The sequence below is a fragment of the Labrus mixtus genome, chromosome 16, assembly GCF_963584025.1.
Source record: "Labrus mixtus chromosome 16, fLabMix1.1, whole genome shotgun sequence".
Taxonomy (NCBI): domain Eukaryota; kingdom Metazoa; phylum Chordata; class Actinopteri; order Labriformes; family Labridae; genus Labrus; species Labrus mixtus.
Genome location: NC_083627.1, coordinates 14,367,835 through 14,393,605, shown reverse-complemented (window position 1 = coordinate 14,393,605; position 25,771 = coordinate 14,367,835). Strand labels below are relative to the sequence as shown.

The 25,771-nt window shown below is 41.0% G+C and overlaps 2 protein-coding genes across 2 annotated transcripts; one reads left to right on the top strand and one right to left on the bottom strand.

The window, feature by feature from the left end:
- Nucleotides 1-6,309: 6,309 nt before the first annotated feature.
- On the bottom strand, nucleotides 6,310-18,625 carry ube2ql1 (ubiquitin-conjugating enzyme E2Q family-like 1). Its single transcript, XM_061059053.1, has 2 exons — nucleotides 17,753-18,625; nucleotides 6,310-9,738 (listed from the first exon to the last, which is right to left on the bottom strand). Exons 1-2 carry the CDS (start codon nucleotides 18,455-18,457, stop codon nucleotides 9,607-9,609), a joined length of 837 nt encoding a protein of 278 aa, XP_060915036.1. The 5' UTR covers nucleotides 18,458-18,625; the 3' UTR covers nucleotides 6,310-9,606.
- Nucleotides 18,626-21,456: 2,831 nt separating this feature from the next.
- On the top strand, nucleotides 21,457-25,276 carry med10 (mediator complex subunit 10). The gene is made up of 4 exons (XM_061059054.1): nucleotides 21,457-21,611; nucleotides 21,699-21,782; nucleotides 23,946-24,048; nucleotides 24,520-25,276. Exons 1-4 carry the CDS (start codon nucleotides 21,490-21,492, stop codon nucleotides 24,613-24,615), a joined length of 405 nt encoding a protein of 134 aa, XP_060915037.1. The 5' UTR covers nucleotides 21,457-21,489; the 3' UTR covers nucleotides 24,616-25,276.
- Nucleotides 25,277-25,771: the final 495 nt, after the last annotated feature.

The following is a 25,771-nucleotide window of genomic DNA, read 5'->3' as shown; positions in this document are numbered from 1 at the left end:
ATGCCTCCTAGCCTTGAGAAATGAAACATGGGAGCACTAATTAAGAACAGCTGCTTGTATAACTGAGCTTCAATAGAGGTGCTGCAAACATCGTCCATTCTACGCACCGCATAGAGTGTCCTCTAATTTATCAGGCACAGGTTGGCTCCTGGAGTAAAATACATTTTACATGGCCTGTTATTCAAACACAGGCACAATGCATGCATTATCTAGATGTAAGACTTGCCACAAACATACACATTCCATTTTATCCATACATCTGTGTATCAACAGGGAAAACCAATTCATTATTTAACACCATATTTCCAAGTGAGACAGTGTATTGGGCATAGCTGCATATGCATAATGCATGCAGCCTGTATAGAATAAAATCACATCTCAAGTGTCCCCTCACTCCACACAATAAAGCCTCATTGCAGTCTATACTGTAGCTATTGGATTACTTACACACACACTACTATTACTCTTCCAACTGTGAAGAAGAAGCAACATTTCAGGTTCTTTTCATATGATTCTCCAGGACAGCATCAATGTAAATCATCCTGTGGATATTAGCATGATCAACAGATTATATATTATGTGATCTATATATCAGCACCTCCACTAGATAGCTATACAGTGTACATCATGTATGTACTGTTATATGTATTGGGAGAGAGGGAGAATCTATAATTCAACACATGGCTTTTTGATGGCTTCTCCCAAGAGGCCCCTGGCTCTTCTGGTTTATCTCCTCTGACCCTTTTACAGTCTTTCTAGCATCTACTGAGTCTTCTGACATTTACTCTGACACCAAGCAAGTGTATCTGTGAGCATGGTGACAAGGTTAGTGTGTTTCCAATAATGCAGTTGTTTGCATCTCTAAAAGGTTGATCTCTCACAGAAACAGCCTGGAAAAATCTCCTCAACATGGTATGTTTCGTCGAGGATGGAACAGAGGAAATGGGCAACTCACAAATCACATCTTATCTAATGAAGCTAATTCGATTTAGATGGCGAGGAGGGGCTGACCCCTGCTCTGTGTGGCCTTATTTTCTTGTCTATATATCTCCTTCAACTGATTAAAAGTCCCCCTCTTTCACTGTCTGTGCTAACTCCACCAGAGACCACTTTTAGGTTTCCTGGTAGCATTGAAAGGATAAACGAATGAATCTGTTCGTTAACTGACAGAAATGTATGGACGAAATGCTGGTGATTGATTACGATGAGCAGACTGAAGGGCCAAGCTTGTTTCACATTATTTTCATGGTTATTATTAAATGTGTTCCAAGATCACAGGACTTATAAAAAGAAAAACTTTTTTTTTTTTTGTTGTAACCAGATCATCATCTAAACATCACTAAGTACTTTCTGCTCTCCCTTGCATGACCCAAAGAGGCAGCTAACCTTAAAACTCAAACACAATTAATACAGTTCATTTTTAATGAGGTTGGTAATGTAATTTCAGTCATTTATCCATAAAGAGTATTCAAGCTCGCAATTGCTCTTAGTGTGGGAATAAACACATTAAATTCAAAGGGGGTTAAACTAGTAAAGTGGCAAGATTAAACGGGCCAACGTTAATATGTAACGTAGCCTACTGTTCCCTTAGCATTAATTTCCTTCTAATGATATTTAATTGAGTTTTAATAGAATAGTTAGACAGACACATTACTCTCATTTGGAATTTACATTAAAGGAAAGGTTTGCTGACATGTCTAGTAAATATTTCAGGCTAATAATCTCATTATTGGTTAATATGAAGTGAAAGTTGCATACATTAATCTCTATTAACATATTATACATAATAAAATGTAGAATCTACACAGGTGGGGCTGGATTTTGTTATGTGGAGTGTTATGGTTGGTGTTTGTAGTAGTAGTAGTTAGGAATGGAGAGCACAAGCAGACAGAACGCAATCCAGCACATGCGTCAGTAATCTGATGTGGATTACATACTGTAGCTCTATAAACTGATATCTGCATGCTAGTGCAGCGAAACACATTTATTGGACCAAATTTTCAATTTGAGCCACAAATCTGCTTGATGCTGTGTCACGAACTTTAATCAGCGTTTAGATTGTCCGACTTCCTGGAATGCATGAGAAACGATCAATCTGACCTCCATTTGTTCAACCAGCATTTCAAAAGTTCTTTTTCTTCTCGTCCTGAGGACAGCTGTGAATAATCTTGCGTTTTTACTTTTTCACAAACCTGCCTCTTCATGTTATTTTTTTTTGGCAACCTAAATACCCTTAAGTAAATCACAAGGAAACTGTTTTCTTTTTCAGACCACTGAATCAACCCAGAGGGAAACCTCTGCGTGACTACTATTTGCAGTTTAACTGAGACTCACACGAAACAAGGCGCTCCAGGGGATTTCAAGATTTTAAATGTGGTTACAATCTTACCACCCCCAAAACACATCTGGTAGACTTTAACTTCAAAACAAATGTAAAACAAGTCTATACACAGATAACGACTGGTAAATGAAAGGAGCACAAAAAGCCACAGGTGATATATGTTGTGTCCTTATCACACAGATGTAGATTCACCCTGTGAAGGGAAGAACTTCTCAAGGCTAGATTGCATTTAAAATGTTTTACTCTCAACCATATCCACTAAGGTATTACTCCTGCTATGACACCACCCATATTAAACACTTTATCACCATTTCCATTACCCCATATTTCAATCTCATTCCAGCAAATCTTTCCACAGGAAAACAAGTGCCATATGTTCGTATCGCTCTGATTGTCACGGTGCTATTCCGTCATGCAAGCATGCTGCTTTTACAAATCATGTGAAATCTTCCTCTGTTGGTGGTTTGCCTTTGTTGTTTTTTAACAGAAAAGAAGTAACCTGAATTCATAAACGGTCACCTTTCTCTGAGTTTGCTCTCTCCGTCTTACTCTGCCTTCTGTTTTTTTTCTCTCTCTCTTTCTGAGCTGACGTTGTTTTGGATGTTTTTTTTTTTTTGTGTCAAGGTAACCTTCAGGGGAGTCTCTGTGTCTCACAATTGAATAATGAATGTTTGTGTCTGTTACATTGGACGCAAGCAGGAGTGCACACAAACACATGCACGTATAAACAGGACTGGCTTTTTTCTGCGCACAACCGGTGATAACTAATCAGCTACTGCCAGAGTATTCAGAATGCCGTCATCAATATCGTGCACGCTCTCTCTGATCCATACACTGCTCAGTCTTCACCGCCTTAATGAGCAGCAGGGAAATAGCTCGGCAAAAAACAAACAGTGCTCAGGGATCAATTAATTGCCATGTGTCAGCAATGATGAAAGCAAGACGTGTGTGTTTTTGTGGTGTCTTCGTGCATAAGGGCGGGTGTATGAGTGCTCATTTAGTCGAGCAACCTTGCATTGTTCAGCAGTTAAATGTTGTCCAACACCTGCTGAACCGGTGCTGACAAAGACAACTCTGACGTTGAAGTGAAAGGAAGTTGCTGCAGTCCGATTACATTACCTTTGGAAAGATCTTTTTGTTCGCCACTATTCAGTCATCATTCTACAATAAGCCACCCACCAAGCCAGCCTTAGCTTCGTGTTTACAATGCCCACTTGAGAGCGGTGTCATCCTCTCATCCTCGACTTTCAGCAAGAAGGTTGAACAAGCGAATGTAGAACCACGCCTTTAAGACACAGGTTTGCCGCAGTGTTGGTAATGTTGGCTATCATTTTCCTTTTCCACAGCAGACACTTAAATGATGCAGCCATTTCATTTGAATGAAGTTAATATATTCACTCCCAAACCACACCTTCAATAACCTGACACGCCTACTTATACTGAGCCATCCCACTCCTCCATGTTTATCTCAGTGCTTTGACGACCCACCCTCCCTTCCCTACCTCTCATCCATTCACACTCCTTCCTCATCCCTTCATCTCGTCTTATTATAGGAACAGTCTGGGTCGTGCTCAGCAGAATAACACCTGAGGCAGAACCCCCATCCTGAGCCCGCCTCTGCCCCGCAGCCAGTCCTATCTTCCAGACAACATCCTCTTCCATCATGATCATTACCTTACATTCATCGGTCTCATCGTTCACATGATCCATCATGAAATATCTAAAACGCATATGGTTGTGGCGCGGTCCTTGCTAGTGAAGTATCTGTATGAGCCAGATAAGCGAGCAAGGCATACACACAATCTGGATGTGGAACGACTCGATGGACTGCAGTCATCATCAGTGTAATTGATTACATCTGTGCCGTTCATGCTGCGTTTGTTCTCCGATGAGTCAGGTGATCTATTCTTTTGATATGCAATGCCTGAACTAAGGATTACTAGTTCAATGAAAAAAAAGTGCATCAGCTCTCCTTGTAGAATATATAAGCTTGTGTCCTTTAGGCCTCATGTAGGTGTCTCAGTTGTCATATGCGTCTCCAAAGGTGAATAATGACATGCATACGATTTGCTAGAAAAATGCAAGAAGCTAATAAAAAGCTGATGAAATCTAGTAGTTTTCGAGTAAGAACAGAGCGATGTTTTGATTTGAGCTCGAACTACTCAATAAATAACCACAAAATAGTTCATCAGATATGCACTCTTTCATTAGAAACAATATTCCAGCTTTAATAGTTGAGCATATTTACAGTAGAGACCATGTCAGTGAACTATGAGGGCAAAAAAACCAAAAACGAGATAATCGTTCATTCATCGTAATGGAGGTCAAATGTTCAATTAATCGTGACTGATTTGAGTTCATACTGTATCGCCCAGCCCTACTGTAGGTCACACATTACCAGACTCTTCCCTTAAAGGAATCTGCCATTAGTCTGGTTTCCAATATCTCATCAATATCAATGACATATTCTGCTACTGCCTTTTCAAAAGTAAGAGTGGTAAAACACTGTGCTGTTGATGATATTTAAGGATTGACATGCCCTTCTGTTTCTATCTTTTCAACCAATATTAAACAAAGAACATTTTGAAATGTCGTCAGTCATGATAACATTTATTCACCAACTGAATTCTGAACTCTGCACTTTTGTGATATCGTTATCACAGGCCCAGTTCTACGAGGGTGCAAAAGGATGCATTGCACTGTTAATTAAAATGTGTGCACTCTCAATTAAATTGACAATAGCACAACAACAAAAAAAAAGTGATCAAAGCTTTCAAATGACAGCAGTGACTCAGATCGCGTTTATTACATCCATGATCTGATAGTCAGGACAGGTGCATGTGACCTGTCTGTTTACATGCAAGACCCTTAACACCTATGATTTTCTTTCATTGCTGTTGCCGCTCACTGTAGCTGCACCCCCTTTAATCTCAGATGCACCCTGAGTCCTTTTGTTTTAGAACCAGGCCTGCGTTATCATATCGTCCAATGAGGCAGAAGATAAATATTTCAGTAAAGCCCTGGTTTAACAATAATCTCCTTATTACTCTATGGAACTGAAAGTAAAAATAAACACACCTAGTCATCTTTAAAATCCTGACTGGTATCTACAATACAGTATACAAGGATTCTAGAGTTTGTGTTTTCAGGCTCCAAAATATGTTACGGTATGAGGATGGGTCAAAGCATGACATTGGTGATCATTTTTCTCATAACTTGTAAAAATAGTTCAACAGGAATTTTGTCAAGGATGTGAATTTTCTCACATTACCTCATCCCTACATAGAAAAACAGTGTATACAAAGTCAATTCACAAAACTGGTAGAATGCTGCGCTTAAACTTATTCTCTCAACATCACCAGACAACACGGTCTCTTCCACACATGTACTCGCAGGCACGTTCTAGTAGGATGACCACAACGCACACAGGAAGGAACGCTGTGTACCCAGTGGTCGTCCGTAAAGTTGGAGAGCCATTTCATAAAAGCACAAGATAAGAGATGATTAGAGTCTGAGCTTACCGAGGATTTTAGAAACGATGGCTGCCTTTTAATGCCCTTACTATGTAGTGTGCCGAGTAAGGTTGAGTTCATTCCAACAACTGTGTGCAAAATGAATATGACAAATTTGAAGTATGCAAGCCATCATGCTCTTTTTTGGAAATCAGACCTTCATTCACAGTTGAAAATACGTAGCTTTGACTGAGCTGTGGTTGGTTATAAAAATGCGTGCAAAATAAATACTTTGTAATGGAAGTTGCTGTTCGTACTGTATGCAGTCCAGACATGAAGAACGTCTTATTGACTGCAGCGAATGCAAGTAAAAGGAAATTGCAGTGGCCATGCAGAGGACACAGCAGCCTGAAGAGGGTCCTTAAAAAAACATGCAATTGTAGCGGCAAACAAAGGTACCAGATGTCAAACCAGCTCACAACGCAGATATGAAACAAAACAATCAAACCAGCAGAGTTTGAATAAGCTGAAACTTTTATTGCACATTCCTGTTAGGTCTTGCGACGACCTTTCACCTTTAAAACTTTTAAGACCTCGGTCTTGACCAAACACTCAAGTCAGGAGTGGTATGAAGTTGCCCAGAGTAACTGATCACAGGTCAGATGTGCACATTCCCTTTAGGAGTGAGATTTGAAGCATAGGGAGGTCATACTGATCCTCGATCTGTGACTGGGGGAACTTTCAGTCCAGATCTTCATGTTGACAGCATTACCTAAAAGCCAATTTACCATCTAGAGCAGGAACAATGGGTAAGGGACAGTAGTGACATCATTGAGTGGACTACAAAGTACTCTAGGGAGCAAATATTTTTTTGATCCATTTTCATGACCTCCCAATAAAAGAAATACTCCCTTTGTAATCTTGAGGCTTTACAACCTTCTGTCCATTTTTAACTCCCTGAATTCCCCCCAAATTAGTCCCCTTCTCTCACAAACACATACGCTATAATTCTTAGTCCCCCCCCCCCCCCTTCTCATTTTCTTGTGACAATTTCTGCAACATGCTTCAAATCTTCATTTTGGCAAAACCACAAATAAATTAAAACACAAACATTCATAAAACACAATGTGACATTTTTTTTAGGACGCTTTGAAAGAAAAGAAAAAAAAAAGATACATACAATACATATTGAAAAAAAGAAAGAAAAAGACCAAGAAAAGAGAAGCATTTGCATTTTTGTTCTTCCCCATATTTTTTCTTGTTTTTCTTGAAAAAAGATATACAGTAGCTAGCTACCAATCACATATCACATGCAGATATATTACAACATAATCAGTTCACCCAGTTAGTGTCTGTAATCTACCAATCTAAACTATATCACAAAATTATTCTCTTGAAACCAGCAAACACTCAGCTTTTCAGACATTTTCTTAGTAGTAATTCAGTTTTCTCTGCTGAAAGCCGAGAGATCACTTTACGATCGACCCTGAAATATCTAGCCAAATTTAAAGAGAACTAACACGCTTTTCGAACATGATCACATACCAGATGGTGTTTTGCAGTTTTTCTTTTGCCTATTTTTTCATGATGGGAGTGTAACACATATTTGCTCACACATGCACTCACACGCAGACAGTTGGTATTGACGAAAAAAACACAACACAAGGGGAGATTATGGCATGCTGGCTTTGAGGCTCTGACTCAGCTCAGAGGTCTACACATCCAGCGCCCGGATTATGTTTTGACCCTCTAAGAACTGACTGGCATGGAGCTGCTCCTATCCCAGCCTCTCCTCTCCTCGCCTCGCCTCCCAGAACCAACTTATCTAACGTCCCTGAACACAACCCTCCCTCATAATGTAGGGTAGGAGTGAAAAGTGACGAAATGTCAGTGCAGAGCAGGAGGTAGACATCCTCCATCCTTCTGCTCTCGGTTGCTCTTCTCTAATGACGCTCTGCTGAAATGTCAGACCAATTAGCAGCTCTGACATTTAACTGGCAGATAGCAAAACAAACACACGAGGAGCTCACTGGACTGGACTGGACTGGACAGACAGTCTGGGCTTAGTGCGGGTCTGATTGATTGAGACGTCCGCAGAGTTATTATTAGATCTATTTATTAAAATCATTTTTGAAGTCTTTTAAGTAGTCACAGCACGTTGGATAAGTCGTATCTGTCTTTGGCCATTTTGCAGGCCACCTGACATTTCAGAGATGCAAGCATCAGTGATCAAAGCTCCCACAATCCACTCCTCTCCCTCTGTTCCTCTTCCTCTCCTTTTCCTCCCTTCTAGCGCACATCAGTCAGGCGGGCTCTGAAGCGTTCGCTCATTTAAAGCAACCAGTCCATGTATGGCGTCGCTCGATCCCCTGTCTGTCTTCATCCCAGAGTGTTACTGCTGCAGGTGTGGATGAGCATGTGTGTGTGTGTGCGAACGGGTCTGTAGCATAGCTAAACATCTGAAGCGTATATACTACTGATGACCTTTAGTTCTTCACTTGGACCAGAGAGACAGACGAGGCTAAGTGCATGTAGATATTCAGTTACAACCACGCACGTGTTTACAGTAGTAGTAATAAGGGGCTGACCTAGGAAGTATGACAAGACAGTGACAGTACTTTAACAGAAAACAGCACTCCCTTTGGGCCCTAGTGTCATTCACAGTAAATCATCTTTTTTGTTTAAAGGGTTGTCCCCCCCAAGCTCTCTCTCTCACACACACACACACACATTCTGAGGCCTGGCCTTCAGCTGTACCATCTGGTATCTAAATCATGGGAATTACAGTCTTCTTCCTCTCTACAATCACACACACACACACACACACACACAGACAGACAGAAAGAGAGGTGACTGACTGTCATTCTATTTATCATACATAGTCTCTGCATAAAGCAACATGTGACTTCTTATTTCTCCATTAGAAATCAATATCCATCTACACAACAGTGAGCTCTAAATTTAGCCACAAGAGACGGAGAGAAAGAGAAACAAAGTGAACGAGCAAGCTAAAAGGAAGTGATAGAGAGAGAAATAGAGCGAGCACAGCTCCATGTAAATTACAATCTTCATGTTGCATTGAATAGTGAGCAACAGCACAGTTAAAAAGAAAGAAAGAGGGGAAATGAAGGAGTGAATGAGTGCGCTGCCCGTCTATTAAACATTAACAGCTTCATTTATATGTAAATGAACCGACAGCTACAGAGAGAGTGGCGGTGGGAAGTGACGCCACTTCAGTGCAAAGGACGAAGAAGAGGGAAGGGCGGGATGAAGAGGGCGGGGAGAGAGGGGGGGGTGAGTCTTCTTCATTCAGTAGTCTTTCACATGGGTGGAAAGGTCCACACTGTCCAACTTTATCCCACTGCACGTGTGTGTGTGTGCATGAATTCAAAAATAAAAACAAAAATAAATCCACTGACAGTAACAGACACCCCAATGCACGTGCACACACTCCTAGCTGATGTCCAATGGAGTTACAAACACACAACACACACACATACTCACACACACTTCCCTCTCTGGTCTCTCTGAAAATAACTTTGCTGGAAAAGAGGGAGGGGTGGGGGGGGGGGGAGTTGCTTCTTGGTTGAGGAGTCATGGTGATGACGAGGGGTCTTCTCTCAGAGCATTTTTGGTGGAGAAAAGGGCAAAAATAGAAATTCACAGACACACAAAACCGGAAAGAATTGAATCAGCGAAAGGTGACGATGAGAGATTGTTGAGTTAGCGTGGTGTGTTGTTTTGCGTGTCAGGGCTAGTTGGGGTTTTTCGTCCAGCTAGCACAGGGGGATGGAGGGTCGTCGGCTTGAGCGCTCAGCCGTCAGACACAGGAGGGGACACCCAGCCGTACTTCTCGTGGGTCTTCACCAGGGACTTGAAGGTCGCCTCGGCTTCTTTGCGGCTGAAGGCTTTCTTGGACTTCCCTGATTTTCTACATATACGCCCCTGTGAGAGAAGACAGAGAGAAGGGAGAGGGTGAGAGGGAAATGAGGTTACGATTGAGTAGAATGATGAAGAATACATTACTGTATGTGTGTTTGCTATAAGGATCATGTCCAGCACTGAATCCCCAGGGATATTAAAGATTATTGTGCTATACAATTCCAAACATACTGCACATGGTGGGTTTTTCAAACAAAAAAAGTGACTTGTTGGGAAACTTGTTTACTTTTAGCCGAGGTATGAGATAATGAGTAACTGTAACGGACAGCTTTTGGGTTGCTTGTAAGCAAATGTAGTGCTTTTAGGCAGAGCTAAGCCCCCCCCAACCCCCAACCCCCCTTTTCCAATCTTCATGCTAAGCTAAGTGCATGCTACCTTTATTAGCCTGATCTGTAACAGAGAGATCTGAGTTGAAGATCATATATTAGGTGCATTTCCACAAATATCTAAGTGTTCTTTCAAAGGTTTTCAAAGTAAGGTGAACTATTTAAACAATGTGACTTTTTGAGTGTGTTTCTAATCACATATAATGTTTCAAATATAATGTTCTGAAGTAAGATGAACTGAAGGCCTCAATATTTTCAAATTACTGGCTGATGACTTCCAGAAAAAAAAAGTACAAAGTCTGAAAAATAAACAGTTTCCAACCATTATTTGTGTTTCTCTCGCTGTCTGTCACAAGGAAACGAACAAATTATGAATTCATTCGTACAAGATTGGAGAAACAAATATGTATGCCGAGCCAAAAATCAAGATCATTTTTTGCAGATGATCCAAATCTTGGAAATGTATTGTGCAATCACATCTTTAAATCTACCAGAGAAAGAGGCTCTCTTTAGGTCTCCATTTGTGTTTGTTCAGATGCTTACTGAATTCACTCCAATTAAATTGAAATCTAGGATGTGTAGGTGAGCTCACGTCACTGAAGTGAATCAGTTTCAAGCTGCAACTGCTACAGTTCGAAAAGTCATGGTGATGTTTTTAATTGTCTACATGTAAAAAAAGATTGTTTTTGTGAAGCAGAGAAAGTCCAAGAGTCTAAGCTGTAAACAGAATTTGGGAGTCTTTGCTTAAAAAAAGCATGTTGATGTTGATCTAGTTATGTTTGTGTACTTGAAAAACAATATCACTTGGGAAACGTTTGAAAACCCGGCATATGTCAAAACATTATTCATCTGATCTGGATGAGCCGTGTCAGATCAAAGGAAAGCTGGCTCTCTTGATCAGGAACGTCGGTGGTCTTCGAGGGCTCATCCTGTTTTTTTTGCAAACCTCTTTTGAAAAAGTTTTTCCACGGCAAAATATAGAAAGACAGTCCCACAGCCCACATGATAAACTTGACGGTGAATGCACTGCCACATGGGAGATGTCAACACGACAAGAAGCCCGAATGCTGGTTGACCAACATCAGATCAATGTTTAAGCACGAGGAGAGGCTTTTAAGATGTCAAATTCGATCAGACGTGAAAATATACCCTCCACTACATCGGGCTATGGGGAGAAGAAAGAGGCGCAGACCGCAGCGCTGCACTGAATCATGAAAAGGTTGAATATATGACTGGAGATAAATATACAGGCAAGCTCAGTCTCTTATGCTCAGTGTGAAAAGCATCTCAAGCACACCACAGAGACATTTTCACCCGGGCACTACTGTACCTTGCTGACGCCTCCTTCCCTCTCATACTGGGACTAATAATAAGCGTGGGATGATATCAGGCAACAAAAAAAAAAGAAGGAAAAAAAAAAGGAGAACAGATGTGATACAGCTGTTTTTGTTTCTGTTTTTTTTGCAGCCGTGCTGTCTACTCTAAGGAGGGGTAGGTGGGAGCATGGATTGAGAAAGAAACAATTGTCCTCACGTTGAATAAAAACAATGAGGAAGATACACAGCCATAACATAACACAGACGTGACATTTATGTGACTCAGGCAAGTATCACTGCTGTTTGGAATGCACAATATCTTATCTAAAAATCATCCCTGAGAGTCACAATAACACCACAGGTTGAAAGACGTGAAGAACAGGTCAGCCTGCACAGTCAGTCTTGATGTTTCTGCTGTATTTAACTCTTTGTAGCATGTTAGGTTATTAACTAACCCTGAAGGTAGAACGCAGATGAGGTAAACCCCACTTTTAATGAAACCAATGCTAATGAAATGTAATGTTGTGATGCATTGCTGCTGCTGCTGCTGCAGTGCAGTACATATAAATTATCTCATATTGTTTGATATTGATGATCTGCAGCTTAGTCTTGCAGGCTTCAAGACTAAGCTGCAAGTTGCAGCTCTGCGCTCCTGTCAAGTTTTAAAGAGGAAAACACTTGTCTTAGCCAACAACTTTTAGGGCGTGAACATTTTCCACCAGTTTTATTTTCCATCTGATTGGCTTTTTGGGAAGTGTGCTTGTCTGATTTCTTGTAAGAAATGTATGAAATATTAACAACACTGTCTTATCTCTCTGTACAGTAAATATAAAGCTAAAGTAGCTGCTTAGCTGAGAACTAACAGGAGGGGCAACTAAAATACAATGGCTCTGGACTAAAATACCAAAATCTTTAAACCTTTAAACACCTTGAAAGCTCACACGTATTAAGCCGGATACATCCTGTTTAATTTTGAATAAAAGCTAGGAGAAAGGGGCGACGGTAGCGTAGTGGTTAGTGCGCACACCTCATGTACGGAGGCTGTTAGTCCTCCAAGTACATCCGACTTGCAGCTCGTGTCATCCCCCTGCTCTCTCTATCCCTGATGTCTGACTCTATCCACTGTCCTAGCTCTACAAGAACTGGTACAAAAAGCCCAAAAGTAAATCTTAATAATAAAATAAAAACTAGGAGAAAAAAAAAAAAGCAACAATCCACTTTGTTTGATGTGCAATTTACCAGATGAATGAACGGTCCTGTCCCACAAGCAATGCAGTGATATCTAGTTTCCAATAATCCACAGACACTGCCTGCAGTTTTGTAGAAATCACTCTAATTCTGTTCAACATAAAAGTCCACACCAAGGTCAGATCTGGAATTATTCTGCATTGTGTCCAAGACAGATTTCTGCACAATGAGACCAAACAATATTCCCAAAATCCTCCACTATCTGAGTTATTTTGTGATTTGGACCCATTAAAACGACATGTACATGTATATAGCACCATAGAAGATTATCTATGGGTACCATACTTCATATCCACTACTTCAGTGTTAATGCACAATAAGAAAGAGGGTGTATTTGAAACATGCTCTGGCTATTGTTTGCCCGTTCTCTGCCTCCAGGTCATCTGATGGATGATCGGTTTGTCCCATGTGTACTCGCTCAGCTATTTTGGGACAAAGTGATGCGGGAGGATAAAGGGAGATGAGGTGGTAACATTGAATGATCTGGAGATTAGGGTTACACAGTTTCCACTCCTGTAGCAATGCTGGCCTCATTTCACTGCAGGGCTTAGAGACACTGCACTCTCCCTAAATGTGTCTCTCACAAGTGTACAGTTTGAAGTGTTTGTGACACATGCATTTCAATCAATAGTGCAATCAATCCTCCTAACTGTAAACGTCAGACATGACAAGTCCTTAATGGGAATGTGACACAGTTTGACGCCTCAAATTTGCTCGGCGAATGAAAACACGGCAGAATACGCTGATCTCACGGCTATAGGAAGAACATAAATAATCCTGGAAGGCATTGAGAAACTCGATACACGACTCAGTGAGTGGCTCGTTTAGGTAGATACAAAATGCTCGGGGATTAGTTTCTGTTCCTTTCCTCTACCGAACCACATTCAAGGACAACCTCCTCTTTTCTCAGACGACTGATCCACACAGCCTTAAAAAAAAATAAAAAAATGGAAAAAACAAACCAGCCGGGTGACACCTAAGCAGCACTGACTAAAACCTGCCCTGCCTCTCTGTGCAGCCAGACGTCTGTGATACAGATTACTGCAGCTAACAACAGACAGAGCTGCCGCTTGGCTACAGTCATCGGTAAAAATCTGGGATATGTTTGTTTTTCTTTTTCTTCACAATACACATATATTCACACCCTGCCATATGGTGGCTGTCACCACCCTCAAAATGGCCGCTGCTGTCATAGATGTATATTTTTTTATGACAATTGGCCATTGTTAAAGAGGTGTCATTACCACGGCGATCAATGGCAACAAAGAATATTCCCTTTGCTAACATCTTTTCATAAATCGATGTCTGCCAGCATCTTTTGTCAGCAAAATAGCTGTTAATTTCTTATTACTTCTGAGAACAATGAACAGTGTGAGCACAATTTATTGACTAAAAACAGTAGTTAAAGTGTGACAGAGAGAGAGAGAGAGAGAGAGAGAGAGAGAGAGAACACCTTAAGAACAGCGTAATGGACGAAAAAGATTGCGAAGAAGACTTCAGCATAAAAAGGGCAAATGAAGTATTATTAAGTACATTGTGATCTTCAAGAGAAGATGATGATGCTTCCAATGACGGAGAAAGAAAGGAAAATAATGAAAAAAAGAATAGGCAATCAAAAGGGTGTGTGTGTGTGTGTGTGTGTGTGATATGGCTCGGCTTAGTGAGAGCCCCAGGCCTATACAGTGCCATGTCAGTGTTTATCTATTTCAGCTAAGCGCCTGCTCGTTGAGAGGTACACACTCGTGTAAAGTGGCTGCTGGGTAATCGTGTGAATGGAGATCAGTCAATGGGCAGAGCAGGGAAAGCCCCGGTGCATGATGGGAAGGGAGCTCTGGGGGTAGGGCGATTGCGTAACCCCAGACATGTGCTTAAAAGGGACGGGATAAACAAACAGAGATCAATGTCGTCGTCATCGTCATTAGATCATTAAGGAGAGCCCCGTGGGACTGATGGCGGGGTCATTAAAGGGCGATGCCGTGGTTCTTTTTACAGTTAGTATCGTCGCTCGACGTGTCCCTGTCTGTACATAGTCAGCATCGCATTCTTCGAGCAGTCTTCGCTGACAAAAACGTGAACTTCAACAGCAACGATCAAACAGGAGACGTTAAACAGACGTAACTGATTTTTCAATCAGTTACAAAGGGACTTCTACTCAACCTGTGAAAACACTAAAACATTTCTTCTGCTGGAGGAACTTTTCAAAGTTTGCAAAAACAGTAATGACAATGACATCATGAAGTGTTATCTTGGCTTGGTGCTTTTAGACATTTAGACACAACATCTGTACTACTAACTGGAGTTTCAGAGGCATGCAAGAGGCATTAATGACTGAATGAAAGACATGCAGCTGCATGAAATGTCACATTCCTCATCCTTTTGGGACTTGTCCTACAATATAGTCTTCTGTTCAGCCTTCATTTAAATTCTGACTAATGTGAGTCTCCAAACGTCATGGATGAGGGGTAATTAATTGATGGAATGTCCCTTTAATTTTTGTTTGGCAAATTTGTATCATTATTTTAATGATAACATCTGGGATTGCAACCTATTCTTACTCTACGTTGATCATCCAGTTATCTTTGTCTTAGACATTTTCAAAATGAAATGATTGCTTAGTCAGGGAAATGTCCATTAAAAAAAAAAACAGTCAAACGCCAAACAAAGGTTTGAAACAGTGGTACGAGGGAATATGCAACTTTGCATCACGAGCTACTTTTTATGATTAATCATCAACCACAAATTGATGTCATCCTGAAACAGTGTGTCCCATCGTCTCACTCTGAGTGTCATTTCTATCAGTCCAACCAGAAACAACATTAAACAAAACACTTTGTGGTTAAAGAAGAGAAATGAAAGCCTAACTACTGTGTGAAAACAGAGCAGAAATAAACATGATGAAGGCTGAACAACTGACACATTTGTTTGAGTTGGAGCTATAAACAGTGTGAGTTAGGGAAAAAGAGCTGTCTGCAGTGCAAAAGTAGAAGAGGTAGCTTCTAGCCAGTCAGCGACAGACTAACTGTGAATGACTCATGTTTTCTTTCTGAGCACTGCTGTATAAAAAAATCAAATCACACTATCAAGACACCTATATTGAACTAAATTAACTAAATGCCATGTCTATGTACAGTAGACAAACAGACATACTGTACAATCTGACATTTCATCGTCTGTCACCAAAGCTAGATTTACCACGTGACAGATTGTTTAAAATTGTTGTTCTTAAAACGTTAGACATTTAATCGCAAGACTGAAGAACTGCCAATTGCCTTTAGTTCACTCAAACCTCTGGAAAGGATTACTAAAGTCATCTTGTGTGTGTGTGTGTGTGTGTTTCCTCACATCCACAGGTTTAGACCCGTCTCTGTTGGCTCTGGCCTCAGCAGTCTGTCATTACATGTAGCCTCTCACACACTGCACACTGGAAAGGAGCGTCTCCAAAAAGCCAAGCCACTTCTTGTCAAAGTAGCAGTGCCGTACGGGTGAATAAATATATTGGCTGCATTTCGGGTTTGTATAGCGCCATGCAAGCTATGTTGGCCATGATGCATGAGAGATGAGTCTCTCTCCTGATAAATAAGAACATGAAACACATACAAGCATCTTTGTAGGTACATAGCCACAAGAGAGGCAACAATGATACACACACACACACACACACACACACACACACACACACACACACAGAAATAATTAATCAATATTGTTTCCATTAGCCAGCTGGAGAGGGAAGACACTGCACCATAATTAGGGAGCACTGCAGAGCTGCTCACCCGTCTCCTCAAGCAGCAAATCAAGATGAACACATTCTCTCTCTCTCTCTCTCTCTCTCTCTCTTTCTCTGCTTTTGGTACAGTTTATTGCGTGACCTCTCTTGCTAACAGATGCGTTAATAACCAAGGATGACTCAAGTGATAGCGTTCAGTTATATCATCAAAGACAAAAAAAAACAAAAATCTCAGAGGGTTTGTAGGGCTGGGCAGGAGAACCCAGTGACAGTTTACGTAAGGTCTCCTCTGCCACAGAGCCGTCACACTGCTGACGTCAAAAAGTGTGAGTCAATGAGAAAGAAGCAGCCTCTACAGATGAAATTACAGGACAAAAAAAAAAAGGTGAGTTTTTGATATGAATGAAACAGCCATTTTAGTATAGGTGGACTACAAAAAAATCAGGTCTGGGCTGGTACAAAAATAGCCATGAGTGCATTGGGGGATGCAGCCATTTCCATGGGAATAGCAGAGCTGCTGCTGCAGTGCACTGAGGATGTGCGAAAAACGGATTTGACAGGATTACATAACCTAGTCAGTCTAAGTCACTGTGGATTGCAGTTAGGTATAGGCAACCTGCTGTGTCTATTTATTCACCTCTCTCCTCCATCACCGCGCGTCACACTTCCTGCTGGACCATTTGGGTTCACCCCTTCAGAATCGGGACGTACAGACACAGCGAGGCTGCGCTGGAGCCTCTATAGGGACGCTCCATTTAAACTGCTCTTTGTTGTCAAAGGCTGCTGATTTTTTTGCAGCCATAAAAACAGGAGAAGCAAATCAGTGCTGCAGAGGAGAGCTCGCATGGAGGAGACAGTGAGGGCTGCACTGCATGAAATGGCTGCCATAAAGTCACATAAAGATTAATACTGATCACAATACTGAGAGGCAATGAGGAGACTGAAGGCCTGAAATATTACCTTACTGACAAGAGCTCACACTGAGCCCGACATATTGCTCTGAATAGGATAAGCATTAAACAAAGCCACCTTTTTGACAAAGAATTGATCTTTTAGCCGTTAAAAACAAACACTGAAAGAGACTGGATTTGGTTCAAATTGGATATGAGAGCAAAACAATAGTGCCCAAAATGGCACTGGTGAAAAGACACTGAGTTTATTAATACAACTGATACATGGAAGAACTATAATTAAACATCACATGTAAGACTTAACCTCGACTTGTGTTGCGTTTGCGTGAAAGCAGATTTACGCTTCAATTACGCATGACGCACGAGTGCCTAATGGAAGTGCTCACATCCAGTGAGTAGCACGGCTGAAATAATTGTACAGAATGCTTTATGGTTGATGGTGCTTCATGCAAGGACACCCTCACCCACCCAGACCCTCCCTCCTCTCACCTGTCCTTTTACAAGGCTTGCTGCAAACTGCCTCATGACTGCCTCCACCGTGTAGGCGCTAGACCACCCGCGGGGGGTCAACAGCTCCATGCATATCGCCCCACCGTCCAGCACGTAGCCGTTCTCCAGCCGTGGCGTCAGGACGCGCATAAATGGCGGCGAGAAGGGGAAATTGTCGGGAAAGGTGACGTTGAGCAGTATGAACTCGGTGCTGGTCTCCTTCATGTCCTGCCACAGCGCCGAGTCCTTGTCCACCTGGTGCAGTTTGACGTTCCAGTCATACAGGTTGTCCTCCACCAGCTCCACCGTGATGAAGTTGTCCCCTAACCGCCTAATCTCCTGTAGTTCCTTCATCAGCCGGCGCGTCCTGACTTGGGTGCAGTGTTGCCGATGAGGCGCCAGCGGTGGTATCGAGGAGGCACTGTTCGCTTTACTCCCACCTCCTCCCGTCTGCTGCTTCTCCTTCGCGTCCTTGCCCTGCTTATCCTTGCCGGACGGCTTGTCCTTGCCTTGCTGGTCCAGCTTCCTCGCCTTGATCTCCGGGGTGCTCAGGATGTTGGTTTCGTTTGCAGTCTGACAGTGTTTGTTGGCGTTGTTCTTCTGGTTGCCTTTGGTCCCCTTTAACGAGCCCTGGTGGTGCTTCGGGTCCTCGGTGTCCCGGTCGTGCAGGCGGATCAGACCGATCTTCCGCAGTAGGGTGGCCATAATTTTTTCAAGAGATCTAAATTTCTCCGCCGACTCCCCCCACACAGGGGCAAGATTCACCCTTTGAAGTCGGCTCCCGCTAACAGAGAAGACCTTTATCGACGCTGGTCGTTAACCTTGTTGCGCCGCAATCCCCCGCTCCGTTCACTGCAGCCTCAGGACGAACACAAGCAGGACCCTGATCCTGTTCTCTCCTCAGAGCAGCATCTCGACACGGCTCGACTGAAGACAGAACAGAGAAACAGGGAACACACCAGCGTTAACGGCGATTTGTGCACAAGACAGCCACAACACGGTTTGTCAAAAATGGATCAGCTGAATTCATCATTTCACCCCCTGCAAGTGCGCCCACATCATGACTGTGACTGCAGTCGTTTTATGATAGGACGATGGGCTACTTTACGCAGAAGCACTTGAGGTGATCCTATAATATCGCACACCATTGAAATCGAAAGCAATTTTAACCCAGGATACTGCAGAGGAATCAGAGATAATGTGGGGAGGAAAACACTAGGCTGCGGTGCATCAAAGGTTGTTTTTAGAATTATCTCAAATATGACAGGAAGACACAGTAGACTATGGGGCCTTGCTAAATATATGCAGGCTGTGTGATACATTGAAATAGGCCTAAATGAATGTAGCTTAAATATTAATTTGTTCAATCAAATGCAGCCTACTCGAGTTATATAAATGACACATTGTTTCAAAATGATATGGGAATGTAGCAGTGGATAGAAATGTCGTAAAGCCCATAAAGCTCACTGCTTTAAAACATACACAGCCACCAATTTAAGTCCTTATTATAAGAATACGAGACACAAATTGTCCTTTATGTGTTATCCCGCCCACACAGCTCCAGTAGACTAACACAGCAGCAGTCCGACAGCAGCCCGTGCTTACCGTGGACGGCTGAAATTCGAGGTATGTCCGTGTTATGTTCCGTTATGTGGAGCGGACACCGATCCCCGCTGTGTGTGTCAGAGATTTAAAAAAAAAAAAATGGCTTCACCATCCAGAAGAACCTGCCGTCGGTGGGAGCCGCAGTGTGGAGAAGAAGAAGAAGAAGAAGAATTAGAAGAAGGAGGAGAGCCTTTGATGTGTGTGCAGCTGCTGCAGCTCCAGCTTTAATGCAGCCGAGGACAAACCAGCCCCCGGTAATCGTCCTCAGCCAGTTCTCACCGGTGAGGCGCTGCAGCGGCTTCGACATTTCAAAGTAAAAGCATCAGTGTTAGGTAATGGTCTCGTCAAACCGAACACCGGTAGCTACAATGAGAAATGTGCTACAAATGAGGTTACAGTAGTCTACTGAGATATTCTGGTCGATATTATTTAATAATGACTACAACATGTAAGCAATGCACATTTCAATTTTCCAACAACAATGGTAATAATAACAAACAACTTAATATAGCACCTTCACTATATGCAGGTTTACAAAGTCATTTGACAAAAAAACAAGAGCAGCATTTGAACAAAGCATACAAACTCAAACAATAACAATAAATAAAATAAAAGTCCATACCATAGCCTACAAACTAAAGGCTATATCAATAAGATATAATACAATTCGCAACCCAAAAGACTAAAATTGGATTCTGAACAGGTAAAAAGATGAATACCCTATAGTAAAATATTATTACAATGCACATTTAACACATCCAGTGGAGCCAAGAATGTGTTGCAAAGATGAAAATGAAAATATTCAACAGTAAGAGACAGGCCTATATCATACAAAAAAAACATCCCTGTACCATTCAACTTGGGTTTGGACAAAACATCATAACACATTTAGAGATTAAAAAAACCTGTAATATTTACAGTCTTGTGTTTTTAACCTACAATGCGTCGTATCTGCAAGTAATGGTGGACCGACCTTTATTTTGAAGGCAGGTTTTCATTTCCCCATGTCGTTGCCTAATAATGCGTGTCTTGGTGCTGCTGCTGCAAATACCTGTGAAATACAGTCAAGGAAGAAAATGCCAGAAGACTGTCATCTTAGTGCCACCAACATTAACCTTCACTTTCAGTATTGTTGACGTGATGTCAGCAGGTTTATAAATCTTATACTTACTAAAAACAAAATTAAGGCTATTTTGTCCCATTTTTATTGAGTGCTGAATGTGTTGCAACATTTAAAAAAGTAAAACTAATTTCTGTACTAGGAGCCCAATACTATGCATGACTCCCAACACATTATATTTCAAAGGTGCAAAATGTATTATACACAGAATATGTTCGTAAATTAAAATACACATCATTCTTCATTGCCTTATCTAATCTTTTGGCCATATAGGGCAAAGGAAATGCTGACATCCGAATTATATGACCAAAACTTCCTGTCTCTAATAGGCCTGCATAGTAGAAATATTTAACATCCGACCGCAAAATGCCCCCCCACACACACACCCTTTATTCTCTTTAATACTACTCACGACTCTCAATATTCATGAAGCAATAAATACAAATTCTGTTATCTCCATGTGAAACTTGCTTGAGGGTCTCTCACTAAATAATAGCCTCTAGCTTTATCCGACAAGTAGTCCTTTCTAGAGAGTATAATTCAGATTTTGAGTTGTAGTGCAACACATGTTCATGTCAGGTCTATTACTCAGCATGGTGCGGTTTAATTCCTACCATATTTAAAAATAAACTGAAAACAAATACAAAGCTGTCAATGCAATCTACACACATTTAAGATCAACTTCAATACAGCTGGCTTGAATGGAGTGGAGTCACTTTTTACGTAGAGTAATGAACTCTCTGCACTTTATGGTTCTGATCATAGAGGGTTCTAACAAAGAAGCTTTTTTTTTTTTCCCAGCACGACAGTTCACGACAGTCTGCCATTGGTTGTTGCCTTGGTAGCAGAAGAGTACCTACAGCGATTGGCTCTTTTGTTGCCGTACAGCACATCGGCTCAGTGAGTGTCGTAGAAGCGGTAGCTATCGGCTAGCAGTAAACAGCGATCGTTTTGACTAAAGGATTTGTACAAACTCAAGACATTTCCACTGATTCAAAGGTATTTAGTGGAAATGGCTGAAAAATTTGATAATCTGGAGGAGCATCTGGAGAAGTTTATCGAGAATATTCGGCAGCTGGGGATCATAGTTAGCGACTTCCAGCCCAGCAGTCAGACAGGACTCAACCAGAAACTGTGAGTCATGTGTTATATACAACCTTATACCGAAACCAATCTGCATTAAGTATTACCTTTACCTGTGCTCTTGACTTTCCATTACAGAAATTTCATGATATCTGGACTGCAAGATATCGAGAAGTGTCGTCAGCAGCTCCATGAGATCAATGTACCTCTGGAGGTCTTTGAGTAAGTCTAATATCTCATCAAGTGTCATGTCTGTAACCTTTTGAATGTTATCTTCTCTTAAGTTCTGCTGCACACTTTCCTAGATATGATGCATTAACTGTACGGACGTGGAGTTGGAAAAAAAAAAAGCCACATTGAATCCCATTTAAAATCGAACATTTTTAAGATGTTATTCAGTGTCAGGAAAGGTCACAAGGTCACAGGGACTCATACCACTTTTATTCTGAAGTGTTGAGAAACGCTTCACAGTTCGGCATGTTTACACTGTCAAAATAATGACATTTGTAATTTATTTCAAGGATAGCCCCTTGAGATGCATCATCTCATTTTCAAGGGGGTCCTTACGAAACGTAGATTAATCATCATAATGCAAAATCAAAATAAAAGGTAAATCCAAAACATAATACCAAACATTTAAACACAGAGACACCCACACCACACACACACACACACACACACACACACACACACACACACACACACACACACACACACACACACACACACACACACACACACACACACACACACACACACACACACACACACACACATTCACTCACACTTAATGCTCCCCCAAGCCTAGCCACCCACCAACCAGACAGTATTACACAATCAGAAAAAAATCTGAAGAGAAAATAAAAATATATATATAATAATAAGAAGAAGAATAAAAAAGAAAGGAAAGCTGTTAGTCAGTGTCATATCTGACCACTTTTATTCTGAAGTGTTGAGAAACACACACAGTCAAAATAATGAAATAATAGTTTCATAAATTCAACTGTAAGATCAGTCAATCTTTATTTGTATAGCACCAATTCACAACAAATGTTTTCATCAAGACACTTTAAAAATAGCAGGTCTAGACTTCATTCATTATCATATTATTTATAAAGACGTCACCCAACACTAATCATCATCAACCTTTATTTGAGTTCTAGGAGAGATCATTGAGGGCGACGCTCATTTACAGTGATGCCGAGAAAACATACATAAATGATGAACAACGAGAAATGAGATGAAGCTACCACAGAAAATAAAATCAATAAAAGAGCAATAAAATATATACACTAAAATAATTTAGAAGCTTGAAATTACTACAGTGATAAGTCAGCAATTAAAATCAAACGAAAGAGTTACAGTCAGGTATTGGGCGGTTAAAAATAATATTTCTAAAGTGTCCATAAGGGATAAAAGTGCTCAAATTCAGGTCCTGTTGTAAAATGTTCCAGGAGTTTGCAGCACTAACACTAAAAGCAGTTTTCCCCAGGTCAGTCCTGGCATGAGGAACCTGGAGAACCAGCCTCTCTCTCTCTCTCTCTCTCTCTCTCTCTCTCTCTCTCTCTCTCTCTCTCTCTCGAACGGGTTAAAAATGGACCAGGGTTCAGATGTAACAAGGAGGTGATATATGATGGAAGCTTTCCAGTAAGGGCTTTATAGATAAAAAGATGCCAGTGGTTATTGCATCTCTCAGTGAGGGAGGGCCAACCAACTTTATCATGGAGAATGCATCAGTGAGTCATGTAGCTGTCACCGGTGATGAATCTAATCGCAGAATGGTAAACAGCATCTAAGGGCTTCAGCGTAGTGGAAGAGGCATGCCTATAGACCGCATCACCATAATCCAAAACTGAAAGAAAAACTGCTTCAATTATCCTTTTCCGCCATCCACCAATCCACCACGAGCACAGCACTAATCAACATTGCCTGCCTGTTGATTCCTTCAGGAAGGAAGAAACCTTGAACTCAACCAGACTCATGTTGACCAGCCATCTGCCAAAACAGTGATGTGGTTGAGAGGGGATAGAGGGACATGCAGAAAGAGAGAGACAGAAAAACAACAACTAAAAAAGATTTATAGCTACAATGACAGTAATAGGTAGTATGTGTAGTTAGGATATATATTTTCTTAAATGTGTTCACTTTATGTCCCTGCTTTTTGTACTGCATCTATGGGTGTGCTGTTTAAACAAAAATAATTAACAGAATTAAGTGAACAAAACTTAAGTTGAGATGATCAAATCATCATTTTATTGAAGACATCGGTGGAGTCTTTGAATAAGAAGAAAGGCAAATTTACCTGATGTGACTTATTGACTAGACATTTTCCTATTTGTGCGTTTAAACTTAAAAAAAAACTAATATTTAGTCTTTTGTTTGTAGGTACATTGACCAAGGTCGAAACCCTCAGCTGTACACCAAGGAATGTCTGGAGAGAGCCTTGGCGAGGAATGAGCAGGTCAAAGGGAAGATTGACACTATGACGGTAAGAAATAATGCCAGAGATACGGAGCTCATCCCTCTTATTATGGTGTAAACCTCGACAGCACTTTGGTAAGCTGAGATGGTTTTAAATGTGCTATATTATAAATAAACTTTGACCTAACTTGACTCAAAGGCTCCGTATGAATTTACAGAACTTCATATCTGCTCTCAATCATGTTTAGGAATTCCATAGAAACATCTTTGTCTGTAATGGTTTTCATTACATGAGGGATATTCTCTGGAGAGTTCACCTCGAGCCAACAGGAGGGGGAGTTCTTGTAGTCCATTAGAAACTTATTTTTTGTAAAGCCAGTTTCTCTCATTTGGTATTGCAAATTTCCCCAAAGTTGATTACACTTAACAAACATGAAGTTTAAGTTGTTTTGAACATAAACATAAATAACATTAGTTCAACTTTTATGTAAAAAAATCATAATTAAACCAACCTCCACCGCTGTACTTTCTTTTACAGAAATTCAAGAGTCTTCTTATCTCAGAGCTCGGCAAAGTCTTTCCAGAGGAGATGTCCAGGTATAAGGCTATACATGGTGAAGATGCCCCCTCCTAGTAGCTGCTGAGCCATGACTCCTGACCCTCTAACCTGTGAGCCTTGCGATAGGAGCCTGAATGGAGTTTGACCAATTAGTATCATCTGTGGTTTGTCGCAGAATACGACGACAGCCCATTTATTATTCTCTAAATCTTGTGATGCTGGAGTGAACCCTGTGGGAGAAGGTTTTGTTTCTACTCGACACCCTGGCTCGGCAAATCCTCCCATTTCTTCATATTTAAACCTAATTTAAAGAAATACAAATCCACAGCAAGTAAGATGGAGAGGTGTTTTTCATGTTCCAGCTGATACATATCGAGTATGGAGTTGGAAGCATTTCTTACAACTCACAATTGTACAGCAGAACATGTTCACGGTAGGCATGCCTCTGATTGTGCTTCAAGGAATGACCTTTTATCGGTTGTACATACAGTATATATAAACCCTCGCACTCTACTTTTGTAATGCTTCCTAATCATTGTGCAACATTCATTTGCACCACATGTAGTTCTAGACATTTTGTATCAATCTCAGGTTTCTTATGGCCATGACTTTTGAACGCAAATGTTATTGATGGTAATTTTGTGCCTGATCACTTGACATGGTCAGAATTGAGTCTTCTCTTTATTTGTTACTTGTTTGTATTATATTTTTTTGGTATTAAATTATCCATGTTGGACTAATGTCGTGCTTTGTCTGTTTGTCTGAAAGACTATTTTTGGCAATGGTAAATGCGCTTTTACACCACATGTCACACCTATCCATTCAAACTGTGATGGCAGTGGTTGCTATGTAAAGTGGCCATCAGGAGTAAGTAACTAATCCAATTCATACACATTCATACGAATTTGGGATTAAGTGTCTTTTCCAAGGACACATCTGCATGAGCTGGGGATCGAACCCTCAACCTTCTGGTAGGGTGGCAACTGACTCTACCAACTGAGCCACAGCTGCAAGAAATAGCTTAGAATAAATAATTATGGAGGCTTGAAGGCTTTGAATTTGACCGATTTTTGCGGTTCAGATGATTAATTTCTTACATTGCATAGAATTGTTAATTACTTGAACTACAACCTGCTATATTAACTAATCCTTAGAACTGATAACTGCATCAACTGAGAAAAAAAACAAAAACTAATACCTGTATTTTTTTTCAAAACTTTACTGTTGTTTC